This window comes from Zootoca vivipara, chromosome 7 (genome assembly GCF_963506605.1).
Source record: "Zootoca vivipara chromosome 7, rZooViv1.1, whole genome shotgun sequence".
NCBI classification, from domain to species: domain Eukaryota; kingdom Metazoa; phylum Chordata; class Lepidosauria; order Squamata; family Lacertidae; genus Zootoca; species Zootoca vivipara.
The window spans coordinates 42,991,965-43,006,220 of NC_083282.1; the positions used below are offsets into that span (position 1 = coordinate 42,991,965).

General features: G+C 48.6%; 1 protein-coding gene across 1 annotated transcript; it reads right to left on the reverse strand.

Moving 5' to 3' along the window:
* Positions 1-2,548: 2,548 nt before the first annotated feature.
* Positions 2,549-3,850, reverse strand: FOXE3 (forkhead box E3). The gene has a single exon (XM_035123531.2). It carries the CDS (start codon positions 3,848-3,850, stop codon positions 2,549-2,551), a length of 1,302 nt encoding a protein of 433 aa, XP_034979422.2.
* Between the last annotated feature and the right edge of the window lie 10,406 nt (positions 3,851-14,256).

Sequence of the window (14,256 nt, forward strand, 5' to 3'; positions counted from 1 at the left end):
ATTTCTATGACTGCATCTAAATATGCTTAAATCAAAATACACTTAACTAAGTTATGAACTGAGATATTTGGCTATAGGTTATCAAGGAATCCCACATCCTGGGATATTCTAATATATGCAAAGCACTACTGTGCATTATTCCAAAGGCATTCTTGTTCATTATGCAATATGCACTACAAACTATGCTAATGCTATATATGCAATATGCACTATATACACTGTACATTTCATATGCAGCATGACATGTTGGTGCTGTAACATGATACAGTAGTCCAGCGAGCAACACTGCATAATACATGCATTGTGTGGCACGATGATGATTGTCAATTACCTGCACATTATGAAACGTTACTGACGGGTAATGCAAACCACTTTCACATGTAACAATACATTTGAAATGTACTATACACTGCCTACGCAGTGATAAGGAGACACACAGGAAGTAAAAATGGTATGTTGTTGGCCCAACCCGTTGTGTAAGATTTGCCAGCTTTGAAAACTAGGCAGCTCTTTGTCAAGTGCAAGTATTCACTGCCAGAATAAAGTAACATACAATCATATAATTGTAGAGCTGGAAGGGACCCTAAGGGTCATCTTGTCCAATTCCCTGCAATGCAGAAATCTCATCATCCAATCTGAAACCATACCAGGTTTAGCTTTGCAAATGTGCTAGCAGTTTTATTGCTGCGCCACTAGGAGGTCCGTAAAACCAAATGAGGTGCTACATACCAGCAAATTCCTACTGGCCTTCTTGGTATCTCCAAGACAGTGCAGTGTATAGAAGATACAGTATAGCAGTGTTTCCCAACCTTGTGCCTCCAGATGTTTTGGGACTACAACTCCCATCATCCCTAGCTAGCAAGACCAGTGGTCAGGAATGATGGGAATTGTAGTCTGAAAACAGCTGGAGGCACAAGGTTGGGAAACACTGCAGTATAGCATTGTAGTTGAATGGAGGAAACCTGGGATTCAAAGCATCACTCAGACACAAGCTCACCAGGTGACATTCAGTCAGCCACCATCTGTCAGCCTCACTTTATCTCACACCAGTTATTGTGTGGATATAATGGAATCCTATCTATCTAGCAGGGGTGGGGAAGCTGCCACCCTCCAGATGTTATTGGACTACAGTGGCCAGGATGGCAAGGGCTGATGGGAGCTGGTGCCCAATGATGCCTGGAGAATCACTGGTTCCCCATCACTGGTGCAAAAGGTTAAAAAACATAATACAAGCTCAGCCACAAAGCTTCTTGGGTGATCTTAGAAACCACAGGCAGCTGCTAAACATGGGAATCAAATCTCTGGTTCATTTAGCTCAACATTGTCTGCACTGAATGGAAGCAGCTCTCCAGAATTTGACAGGGCTCACTCCTGCCCTACCAGGACATGTCAGGAATTGAACCTGGGACTTTTTGCATGCAAAGCATGTCCTCTGCCATTCTCTTACATAAAGGACTGAGAATGTCAGAACAGAGCCCACAAGGAGGAAAGCTCTGGAAAACCTGTCAGAACAAGTACTTTTGAGGGCAGACAGCAGGAATGCCACTTCAGCACTTCCCTCAGCAGAAACAATGGCAAGAAAGGGCCAATCTTAGTGCCAAATCAAAGAGGCTAACCTAAGCCAGCCCTGATCAGCTGCCTTCTTCTCCATCTCCTCCTCCCTATCCTGGCTGCAGAAGGCTGAACTAGCAGATGGCAAGTTCCTCTAAGCTGCCATCCCTAAACTGCAGGTCTAAAGTGCCACCTGAAGAGGTAGGGCCTTAATTCTGTCTTATGATTCGGGTCCCACTGTGGGGGAAAAGTTGTCCTTGTCTGTGACCTGGAAATGGCACAATTGCAAACCTCTGTGGAACATGGGGATCAGATGACATTAAAAGCTCTTTTTAAAAAAAAAAAAAAGCACAACTTATTGAGCCAATCAACACATCATTTAAAAACAAAAAAGCAAAACACTGTTCAGTATCTCCTATTCTGTTGGACTAGCCAAACTGCAAGACTTGGATCTTCAAGCTCATGCTAAATGTTGCTGATCATTTTCCAGCACACTGGGCAGGGTCTCCAGAATGTCTATTCATGAGGGGCTCTGTGCCTCCCAAGCGGCAGTTATGGGCATAGAGTCTCTATGTAAAAGTCCTAAATTGCAAATCCATGATCCTACTGGAGGAGGGGAAAATATGTTACATATGTACAATATTCTCAAAGACCTGTGGCAGTCCTCTCTTTTTGCATGGGGATGCCCCACTGCATGTTCCTTTGGACACGTAGGGCGGGGGCGGGGAGGTGCTGAGTAGCCCCTTCCCTTGTGCTGCCGGCATGCTTCACGTGTAGAGTTTCCACGTGTAGAGTTCAGACGTTCCTGTGGGCGCCCCCGCCATGTGCTTCCTCGCAATTCAGGGGCACACGCGAGCAGGCCGCCCCGACAAGAGAGTTTCATTCAAGTACCCGGCGCGCAGCTCCCTTCCCACGTGGCGATTCTTAAAATGTCCTAGTCGATTCACGTTACGGCTTTGCCCGCCTGCCCAGCCAAGGCCGGCTTCCCTCCTCGGCTTCACAAGTACCTTTCCAGGCCGGAGTGGAAATTGGGCTGCCTCATGTATGAGTTGTTGCCTGCGCCTCCGAACTGCCCGAGCCCGTTGAGCTGCGAGGCCGCCAGGCCCAAAAGCTGCTCGGCGTGGTCGGCGCAAGAAGAGGCGGCGGGCCGTCCGGGCTGCAGGGCCAGCCTGTTGGGGGCGCCGTAGAGCTGCGCGCTGGGGGGCGAATAGGCGCCGGGCGGCAAGGCCAGGTGGGCGGGCGGCGAGGTCGAGTACGGGTAGGCCATGGCCGGGGGCTGTCGGCCCAGGAAGCCGGGGCTGACCTGCTGCGTCTGGAAACAGGCCTCGACGTTGCTCCCGGGGCAGCTTCCCAGGTCCCCAGCGCCGTTGAGGCCCAAGGGGTGGTGAGACAGCTCGGGCCCCACCGGGGAGCCTTGCAGGGCCGCCGCCGCGGCTGCTTGTTGCTGCTGCTGCTGCTGCTGCTGCTGGGAGCTAATGAGGCTGTCGATGCTGAACATCCGCGGCGGCAGCGCCGGGGGCGCCCCGGGGTACTGCGGCAGGCCGGGCAGCTGCGCACTGTAGGCGGCGGCGCCGCCGGGGGAGTAGAGGGTGCCCCCGCCGCCCGGGTAAGCGGCGCCTCCGGAGCCGCCGCAGCCGGGACCCGCTCGGGCCACGGGGCCCGGGTTGGGGGTGAAGGCGCTGGCGCTGTGCACGTAGCCCGGGTAGGTGGTGAGGTCGGTGCGCTTGAAGCGCTTCCTGCGCCGGAGGAAGCTGCCGTTGTCGAACATGTCCTCGGCGGCCGGGTCCAGCGTCCAGTAGTTGCCCTTGCCCGGGTGGCCCGGCTCGCGGGGGATCTTCACGAAGCAGTCGTTGAGGGTCAGGTTGTGGCGGATGGAGTTCTGCCACTTCTTGGGGTTTTCCCGGTAGAAAGGGAAGCGCTCCGTGATGAACTTGTAGATGCCGCCCAGCGTCAGCCGCCGATCGGGCGCGTTGGCTATGGCCATGGCGATCAGCGCGATGTAGGAATACGGCGGCTTGCCGCGCTGCACGGGGCGCTTCCTCCGACGGCCGCCGCTGCCTCCCGCACCACCACCTGTGCCGGGGCCAGGTGGCTGCTCCTCGACCGGCTGCTCCGCTGCTCTCTCCGCCGGGCTGCTTCTGGGCTCCGCTTTGATGAGCAGCGGCTCCACTTTGCAGCCCGACGGGGAGGCCCTCTGCAAAGTGGGGGAGCCCGGACTAGCCCCCTGGCTAGGCGAGTGGAGGGAGTCCGCGGTCATGGTGCATATACCCGAGAAAAAGGAGAATCCGGCCAGGTTCATATACAAGGGAAGCTCCCGGGAGGGAAAGGCGGATGAAACAGCACAGCTCCCTCGGGGACCAGGTATTGGACGGGCGACCTGCTTTATATAGATCAGGCCTGGCGCCACCCTGGTGCGACCCCCTCAATGGCTCGGCTATTGCCCACCCACCTGAACGCTCCCCCTCCTCACTCGCATGCATTCTCTCTCTCTCTCCCGCCCTCCCCCCCTCTCTCTCACACACAAACAAACACACCTGTCAGAAAACAGCGTTCCACAAGCCGGTGCCAGCATTTCGTATGTGAAAAACTAAACCGGGGTTCCTTTCTTCATCTGCACCGGGTAGAGAGGAGGTAAAGGAGGATTTCGTCTCCAGCCCGCGATCCTAAGCGTGCTAACTCAGAAGTGTGTCGCACCACGTTCAAGGGGACTTTTACTGCAAGTAAGCATGGCTGGATTAGAGGATTGTAGCCTTAGCCCACAGCAACTACGACGAGGGGATTTCTTTTCAGTAAGACGTTTGCGGACCGCACGCACCGTCTCCTTTTCGGCTTGGAGACGGGCGGATACGTCGAAGCACTACTGGGAATTCCCCGAGGCGACTCCGGAACAGCAACTGGCTCCTAAGGGCAAGACTGTCCCTGCACGTCAAGAGAACTTACTTGGAAGGAAGTGTGCTTTGCAGATGCTTTAGCCAACGGGATGTAGGAAGACAGAAGCGCAGACACGGCCGGCAAGTCCTGCTGCTGCTTCAGTTAAAAGAATGGAAGTTGCGCAAGACCTGGAAAGGGGGTGGGGGGGTGGCACAGTTCCCATTGAGATTTGCGCAGGAGAACTTCCCGGTGAATAATGCCAATGGGCAGAAACAAATCTCATGGGATTCGGTGGGATTCGCTTTTGTTTCAGAACCGGTTGCCACTTGCTAGGGGAGTTCTGGTTCTCTGCTCGTCCATACATTCAGTTAGAGCGCGTATATCATTCTTTTGCGATGTACATACAGATCCCGCTTCTCTCACACACTCCGGAAATGTATGAAGGATGAGATGGGAAAGGGTGACATTAATTATGATAAGCTTTTCTTAAGCAACACGCGGCGTTGTTCAAGCTGCCTCCAAATTACTTAGCACACCCTCTAAATCCTAGATCAAGGGACGGGGATCCTCCTTAAAACGAAACCAGAATGTATTCAACTCGACAGGCTTGACAAGGGGATTCAGGATACGGGAGGGGCGTGGAGGAAAATAGGCAAGGGAAAACCGCGATTTTATTTTTTCTATTGTGTTGGATTATGAACACGTTTTTAAAGTTCCCGTATGCCATTCATGGGCTTCGTTTTCCTTTGTGAGTATAGCAGGGGTGTGGTCGTTTTCTCAGTGCTACACATTTAGGCAGGAGCTTCCACCTTCCGGCCCAAGTCCTCCTCACCTGATGTCCTCAGTTAGCAAGTACACGATACACCCTGGCTGTAGTGTAGGGAATTTCGTGAATTCAAGGCACGCCTTCCTCTTTTTGCCCTTTCATATGGCGAAAGGAGAGGGTTGGGGGAATCCATCAGTAGCTATGTTTTCACCGCATCAAAACTCGGCTCGACTTTCCTGCTTATTTGAATTGGTTTGTTTGAACTGGCTGGAGATCATTATCTGCTATCAGCATCGTTTCCAGTCCACTCCATCACCCACCCGGTTTTAACATGCATCCCCATGTTCTGACGTACTCAGTATGTTGCTCGTTATTATGTAACATCTTAGCTGGTCCTGATATGGGTGTTGGCCTAATGTGGATCTCTAGGTCATAGGAGCCAACTCAGAGATACCTGCGTGCAGTAGAGCTGCGCAGATTCTGTTTTACGACCCACTGAAGGTTTCCCTATTTCAGCGCTTGGGAGCTGTCCAGAGGTGCGTAGTTCCCCTTCAGATCAAAGAGATTTGCTCAAGAGAGCTTCCTAGCTGTTTACACACCGAGGCTGTAAATTCTATGGACAAGTGTTTGAGAGCAATGCGACTTCTCATTTGCAACTCATACTTGGAGTGCGAATCGAGGAGAACTCCGTTTGCAACCGCTGGAATCCCATAGGATGGCAACCTTAAGGGGCGGAATAGGTAACAGCCAGCTCCTCTGCGAAGCGCGAACGGCCGCCGGTATTATATAGCCAACACGAGACCGCGGAGGAACAAGAGGCGGCGGCGGGTAGGGTGTGTGTGTGCGTCAGCAGGGAACCCCCAAGTTCAATAGCAACATCGAAACAATCCACGCGCAATACCGGTAGTACCCCGAAAACGGGCTTGGCTGGCTAGGTTAGAATCCAGAACAGAAACACTTCGCACAACTGCACTGCAACATATTGCTGCAGGTGAAGTCTAGTGGTTAGTGTGTCAGACTAGGACTTGAGAGAGCAGGGTTCACATCTCCATTCCTCCATGAAGCTCACTGAGCTTCATGAAGCTCCCTTCAAACCTTGGGCCCAATCCCTGCCTCTTAGTTTGACCAACCTCGCAAGGTTGTTGCGGGGATTAAATGAGGAAGGGGAGAACAGCTCCTTGGAGAAAAAGGTGGGATTCGGATGCAATAAATAATAAAATAAATCACCTACCTACGCACCTGCTTAGCTACCTTTTCCTCAAAGCGTTCAAAACACCTCCCACTGCTTCTTTAATGCTGGTTTACTTTTGTTTTCAACTTTTACAAACGAGGGTGCTTAGTTAGGAAGCACAGAGAGATCCTGCACGGTGCAAAACTGAAATTATTTGGGAGCTGTTTACTAAGTTAGGTCGGGGTCGGGGTCGGTAAGTAAGGGTCATTTCACTGCTCCAGAGAGGAGAACCGCCGCTACCAGGCGCGCTTAAACCTGCCCAACCACGCTAAACACGTTCCTTTCAGAAGTAAACGCCGCGGATTTCAATTGAAATGACTCCCCGGAGTGTAATTTGCTGCTCGGGGTCGCCAGTTCTAGACTGTAGCTGCAATCCTACTACTGTACTAGAGAAAGCCTCATGGAACCCATTTTGCAGGATTCCTCTGTAATGCAAGGGAGCCACTGAGCGGGTTTCGGATGCGCAGGTCCCTAAACTGTTGCTCCAATGAGCAAGAAGACTTCGACCTGAGCGACAGTCCCCACATTGATCGGGGTGGCTGCGTGTCGATTGGAGAAAGTCCCCGGCGCTGCAAAAGTGACTGTAAGAAGCATCCAGGCTTCTTGAAGCTGCAACGGTGTGCAGACTTCCCTGTGAGTAAGCCCGCCGAATTCAGTGGGACTTCTTTCTGAAGAAACTACTTGGTCTTGGAGGCTGAGCTGCAGCACAGAGCGCTGCAATGCTGTTCAATGTCACGAAACCAGGCGAGGGAACCCGGTCCCGGTGCTCCTTCTTGAACCAATCCTCACTTTGCCAGTGGTCGGACTTCTGTGTAATATCATGAAAGCGGGCAGGGGCGCCAACGTGAATAAAATATTGGGGGAACCCAGGTGAGCCCCGCCCTGCATAATCTATCACAAGACGCGACATTTGCACACCATTTGAATGGCAATGCCCATCAACTTGGGGGGAGGCTGGCCCCTTCAGATATTTTAGGGGGGGGCGAAGGCACCTCAGTCCCTAGGAGTTGGTCCTATGAAAGAGAGAAAGGGACGATAGTTTGGATCAGGAGTGGGATTTTTTTGCAGCCGGAGAGACCCATTACTTTCTGGGTAGCCTTCTGGGAGTCACGTGATGCCAGTGATGATGCCAGATGCAAAGGCAGGTGGAGCAATGCATGTCAATATTACCTTTGTACAATAGGCTAGTAAGTTTCATACTCACGCTCGCGTCTCCATCGTTTGTGGCTCCAGCAATGACCTTTTGGGGGATGGGTCAGTAGAACCGCACGCACTACTCCAGATGTGACGGAGTGTTCTTGTGATAAATGCGCTTTAATTTAAAATAAATCTCCGAAGTAATTCTGTTTCTCGTTTCTCACCCCATATTTGCCATCGTGCCAACTGCAGTGAACTGTTCCCGAAGTGATTGCCAGTTGGCAACCCCCGATGCGCATCGCCTTCCACTTCCTGAGAGACGAGTTAGAAAGGAGCTCCTTCGGGGTATCCCGGCTGATATGCCTGAGCGGTGAGCACACATTTATTTTAGGACGTAAGAAAAAGCTTCCATTCGGCAGACGATTTTATTTAGACTTCCACTCATGCACAGAAAGCATGGCAATCGTAATGTAAGGCACCTGCTTTAACTTCCGCGTATGGGCGCGAAGCACAATCTGCAGCAGGGGTTGCCGACCCTCCGGAGTTTGCTGAACTACAACTCCCATAATTCCTGACAACTGACCGTGCTGGCTGGGGCTGATGGGAGTTGATTCGTTTCCAAGGCTATTCCAAGTCCTCAGGCCACAACAGCTGACTTTCATCCAACAAAATAAGGACCAGATGCTTCTCTGGACGCATCCTCAGACCGAAATGCCTAACCGATGGTATTCTAAGTCAAGGTGGATGCAAGGGATTTAATCTTCGAAATGCTGTGCAGAAGAGTCACAGGGTTGTAGCCAATGCTAGCCCTACTCAGAGTAGACCTGTTGAACATCACCAAATTTAAGTCATTGATTCCTGGATAAAACATAGTTGCCTAAAACCTGACTGTGGATTCCTGATGTTTCCTTTCACTGCATTCCTCTGCAGACCAAGGCTCACTCAGGTGAACTCTCTTGGGTAGCACAGAGTGGGCCTGATGGTTGCAGACAAGTACTGTATTGTGTTTTTGGCATGATCAGCACACACACAAAAAGACTCACTCAGTGGTGAGTTTTTACCTCTGTTTGCCCAGATTTTCACCGCCACTTGCCATTTCATTGTCTGCTTGCAGAAGTCAAGGTGCAAGGGGAGGGAACAGACTCTGTTCAGATGGGAACATATTTGGAGAGTTGGGCATGGCGTCACCCTCCAGTTTTCTCAAGATTGGATGGGATGAAAAATATGGTTTATAACTACTGTTTCTGCTGTTCAGGACTTTTAAGGTCCTGCTGCTGATCAGAGTACCTGTTCCTCCCTCCCTGCCTGCCAGAAAATCCAGGGGGAACAGGGTAGGGCCTTAATATGCCCAGTTGCTATCAGTTACTGAATTAAGACTCCTGCCATCCGAAGGTACTGATTGGGAAGGAATATATTCTAACACATGGATGGAATGGGATGTCCATCTGCAAAATTCATAGGCGATTTATTTCAACTGGTCTACTCTTTTTTAAAATTGGGTTTTATAAACAAGAATAATGTTATACTTTTTTTAAAATATATTTTTATTAATTTTCCAATTAAAACCAATTATATCACATTCGTTATTTCAAATTATACACATATATATCAATCAAACCGAATATTATGCCAAATCATCTAAAAAAATTTTTTTTGGGTTCCCATGCTTCAAGAAATTGGGGATTCCTCGCAACCGTCCACTGCCGTCTTTTTTCTAAAGTTCAAATCGTCTCTCCAAGTTCATAATAATCCGAATCTTTCCCTTATAGTCACATAGATGTTTTCCACTTTCAACCGATTGTTTCCCAGCTGCTGAGATAAATATCAAACAAGGTTTCACAAATGTTCTTTCTCCTGTGTGGGTTAATCAGTCCAGCCTCCCCATAAATCTTCTTGGTCTGGAGCTCCCTGTTGCGTCAACACGAAGCAGCGCCATCTTAAAAAAACTCAAAACACTTTCGTTTTCTCTCATAACCGGGTAGATTAACGATCTTTATAAAATTTACAGCTTTTCCAGGCAGAAGACCCAAACATCAAACCATAGACTCTTGGTAAATTAATGGATCTCCTTGCCCTATAGCTGAACTTAGCTTCAGGTCGCTGCTCCAATTCAAAGTGCGTCACAGCTCATAAATCCTCCGAACGCGTCCAGGACTCCTTCCGTCCAACTAGAGGGGGGCTTTTCTCGTCGGCAACTCCACATCTTTAAAAAATATGCTGAGTAACAACAGTTTATAAAGTTCAACTCACACAGTCTTTTGCTTCTCTTTCACTCCAAACAAACCAGGACATCGCGTCTGGGAAGGTACGAAGTAACTCATATGAAGAAAAATAAAAAAGGACTCACTTCCCTTATCGCTCCGTCCCCATCAATCCTTCTTTCAGATGAAATACAGCCTTTGACTCCTCTCCCTCAGCAGCATAAATTTCTCAGCAGTAAACAGCGCTTCTTCCCCTCCTTCTGAAGTATGTCCATAGATTTAAGCCTAATTATCTTCTTTAACCATGGAAATCCCCGCCATGCAGATTAGCGTCCGGGAGTCCTGGCCCTCGTAAGTGCTCAGCCCAAGCTCCCCCCACTCCAAAAACAGTCGGAGTGAGTCTGGGGGCATCGCGGGCCAGCGGCCCCTCTCCGTAACCCCCGGAGAGGGTAGGGGGTTGCCATTTACTCCCCTAGCAACCGCCAAATTCCTTACGAAGGTCAGAGAGATGGAAAACAGGTCCGCCATTCCTGCCGGCGGAAACCGGAACCAATAATGTTATACAACCAAGTATATCACACACACACACACCAACTGGTCTACTCTGAGTATGACTGTTTGAAAACATCTCCAAGTGTTTTACAGTTCAGCAACTAGACATTATGTAAGAGGCTGGTAGGCAGTCTAACCATTAGTAAGTAGCACATTTTATAAGCTTGCTTATTTGAAATAGTATATATAGCCCACACTTCGAAACCAAAACAGCATTCCAGAACAGGTTGACAATAAAACCAAAACAAAATAAAAGAAACAGCAATAAAAACAGGGAGGGATTCATCGCACCAGAGGGTTTTTAACTGATGCTTGCCTGTTAGAGATGGAGGGGTTGGAGGGGCGCCTGTACCCTTGGTGGGGGCCAAACTGACCAACCCTGGGTGTAATTCTTTCATTGCAGGTCTAATTTGTTCCTTAGAGGCTGTCCCACACCACAAACATGCCACTGAGTTTTGCACCAGTTGAAGCTTCCAGACCAGCCTCAGAGGCAGCCCCATAGCAACCTTACGAAGCAGGTCCCTCACTGTTGTTTCATAGATGGAAGCTGAAGTTGTGATATGGCTTCAGTTGTGGGGAAGGGCTATCGTTCCAGGGTTGTTTTTTTCATGCAAAAGCTTCTAGGTTCAACACCTGGCATCTTCAAGTAGGGCCAGGAAGGTCTCCTTTTTTAAAACCTTGGAGAGCTGCTGCTAAGTGTATAGCAGCATAGGAGGCGACCTCATATTTAGCCAGATCTTTGGTCCAGCCAATTTTGTATTGTCTACACTGACTGGCACAGCCTCCCCAGAGAATTTCAGACTCAGATTTCTCTACCCAGCCCTACCAGGAAATGCCAGGGATTATATCCAGGACTTTCTGCAAGCAAAGCAGATGCTTTGCTCAATGTACATAGATGGACCAAGGTTTGACTTAGTAAAAGTTAAAAACTTGCTGTGTTGAGACCAGGAAGTGGAACTCAGGTCTTTAAGAATCCTAGGTCACTTTCATTTTTAGTGGATTGATTGGCATATGCACATTACAGCATGGCCTACTGATGATGCCAACACTCAAGTTTCTGGGCAGTTAGGCTGCTAATTAAGATATCCTCCATTGTCATATTGGTCCCCCTTGTCTCAGTTCTTTGTCTAATTGTCTTGACAGTAGCGATATAGTTCATTTGTAACAAGATGGGCTCTTCCTGCCCCCAAGGCTGTGAAAATCTGTGTGTCAAGGTGCATTTCCTTCCCCGTCTCAAATCTTAAATGCAGTAAGCCTGCAGCGAGTATTTTGAAGCTTGTATTGACATTGCTCAATGGTTTAGAAACCAAGATCCCAAAGCCCACCTATCTGGCTAGGTGTCTCCGTTGCTCTGTTTCCAATTGCGGGCAAACAAAAACTGCAGGGGGAAGTTCGTTAGCATTAAACAAAATCCCCAAGAGAAGACTGGGACTTGCACTGCTTTGCAGTAGATAGATGGAGCTGTTAAAATAATACTGATGGGAAGATGGAACGCTTCCAAAGTCATTTACTGCTCTGTAGAACAGTGATTGGCAAACAAGGATCTCTAGGATTTCATGGATTCTGTTCCACAAAAACTTATGCTGTAATATATTTGTTGGTCTTTAAGGTGCCACAAGACACACTATTTCTATTCAGGATCTTTCACAGAGATCTGTGTGTACCCCTATGGAGTGACAGAGAGGTACATCCTTCTAACTTTAATCATTTTAGCTCCTCATTTTGGGCAGCTGACAATAGCCCCAAAGGAGTCTGGTGGAAATTACAGTGACTGCCCGCCCCTGGCAACATGGATTAAAAACAAACCTACTTATATTGCACTGGAAATCTGCTAATCTGTTCAATTCACCAGTATTCAGTATTGATATGTAAACTGGACAGGGTGCCCTTTAGATTTTACAAAACTCACAACTGATAGCATTGTTGAATTTTGAATTTCCTTAACAGGCAGAATGAAAATTGCCCTAACTTTGTGCCTTAACTTGCCTGACCTTTTGGTAATATTTTTTTACCGGCGTACAGCAAGTACACCAGTGTAACTTAAAGGGAAGGCAATTAAGTACAAATAATAAATAATAATACTTAAGTGCAAACTTAAACAGTTAATAATTTTCAGATTATGCATCCAATTTCATGTAAAGTATTACGGTACCCTGCATTGGGACAAGACATCAGTTCATATTTCATTTCTCTGCTGTCACTCTATCCCACTCTATCCACAGTTGCCCATTCTACTCTCCAATTCCCCCCCCCCCCGTTGCAGACAGTTCTCATTTTTCTCCATTAACTCTTCTCAATACCTACCTTAGATAACAGGTCCATCCCCTTTCGGGTGTTGTATTGGCTCTTTCAACACCTTTCCACCAGTGTCACTGCAGCTTCCCTGGACAGAGGTGGGCTGGGGCAGGGTGGGGGTGAGGTCAGGGCTGTGCAGATTGGTTCTGCCATGAATCTGTTGGTGAGGATAGTGGGGTGCCACAGGTTGTATGATTATTAGGTACCTGTATAGCTTCACCTTTCAAATAAGCAGCCAATCCATACTTCACAGGCTTGTGTCATTGGACCACAGCACCGTATTTCTTCCATTCTTTCTTTCTACATGAGACCACATTCACCGACAGCAGTGCAGTGGACTGAGGAATTCAGTATGTAGTGATGGGAATTAAAGGGACCCCTGACCATTAGGTTCAGTCGTGACCGACTCTGGGGTCGCGACGCTCATCTCACGTTATTGGCCGAGGGAGCCGGCGTACAGCTTCCAGGTTCATGTGGCCAGCATAACAAAGCTGTTTCTGGCGAACCAGAGCAGCACACGGAAACACGGAAACGCTGTTTACCTCCCCGCTGTAGTGGTACCTATTTATCTACTTGCACTTTGACGTGCTTTCAAACTGCTAGGTTGGCAGGAGCTGGGACCGAGCAACGGGAGCTCACCCCGTCGCGGGGATTCGAACCACCGACCTTCTGATTGGCAAGCCCTAGGCTCTGTGGTTTAACCCACAGCGCCACCCACGTCCCTACTGATGGGAATTAGGCATGGCTTAATGAACAGGAGAGCCCTGGAATCCAGGGTCCAACGTTTCATCAGGGGAGAAAGAAATAGATTTCAGTAAACAGAAGATTTTTGAGCCATGAGTTTCTAGGAACGAGAGGAATGAGGTCCTTATGGGTTCTAAGAGTACATAGAGGCTGGGCTGGTGAGATTTAGCAAAGATGCTAGACTCAGAAGTATGGGAATGTTAGGGATGTGGATTAGGATATATTATTAGATAGATCCTATCCAAGCTTGTGTTAGCAAGCTTCCAATATTAGCAGAGTGACATTCCCCTTTTGTGCGCAGCAAAGCATGTGCGTTAGATTCGCTAGAATCTCTATAACAATATTACACTTTATAGTTCAATATTACACTTCCTGGCAAAGGTCCCCTTTGTCCCTCTTAAAAGAAATACACAACACAGTGTTTATAAAATAAGATAGAGTTTACTTACAGTTTCATCCTGAGTTACAGCATAATCTCAGAAAGGCAGGCTTGCTTAGAAAAGTTACAAGTATATATATATCTAGAGACTACTTAGTAAAGTAAGACTCCATTTGGTCTCACTCTTGGCTGCAGGCCTAGAGTGAGAACCATGCTAACTAGAGATTCTCTTGAGATGTGTTCCCATCGAAGGAGGAAGTATCTAAGAGAGAGAGTGATTGCAGGCTAGGGCTTTTGTCTAATCCAACTCATTTGCATGTCTGAGGGAACAGGAACTGACCTGTAGTCAGGTGTCCCTCCAGGTGAGTTCCTGTTAGTGGACACTCTAGGAACTGTTGTGACTTGTCTGCCCCAGTGTTCCATCCCACAAACCCCTTCTCAGGCAATTCACAACATTCATTACATACAAAACAAAACATAAGCAACTTTATTCAACCACCCAAGAGTCCCAGCTTGACACGCAGGTTCT

What these genes read in the sequence shown, in the direction of transcription:
- FOXE3 (XM_035123531.2), bottom strand. Translation starts at nt 3,850, where the DNA reads ATGAACCTGGCCGGATTCTCCTTTTTCTCGGGTATATGCACCATGACC.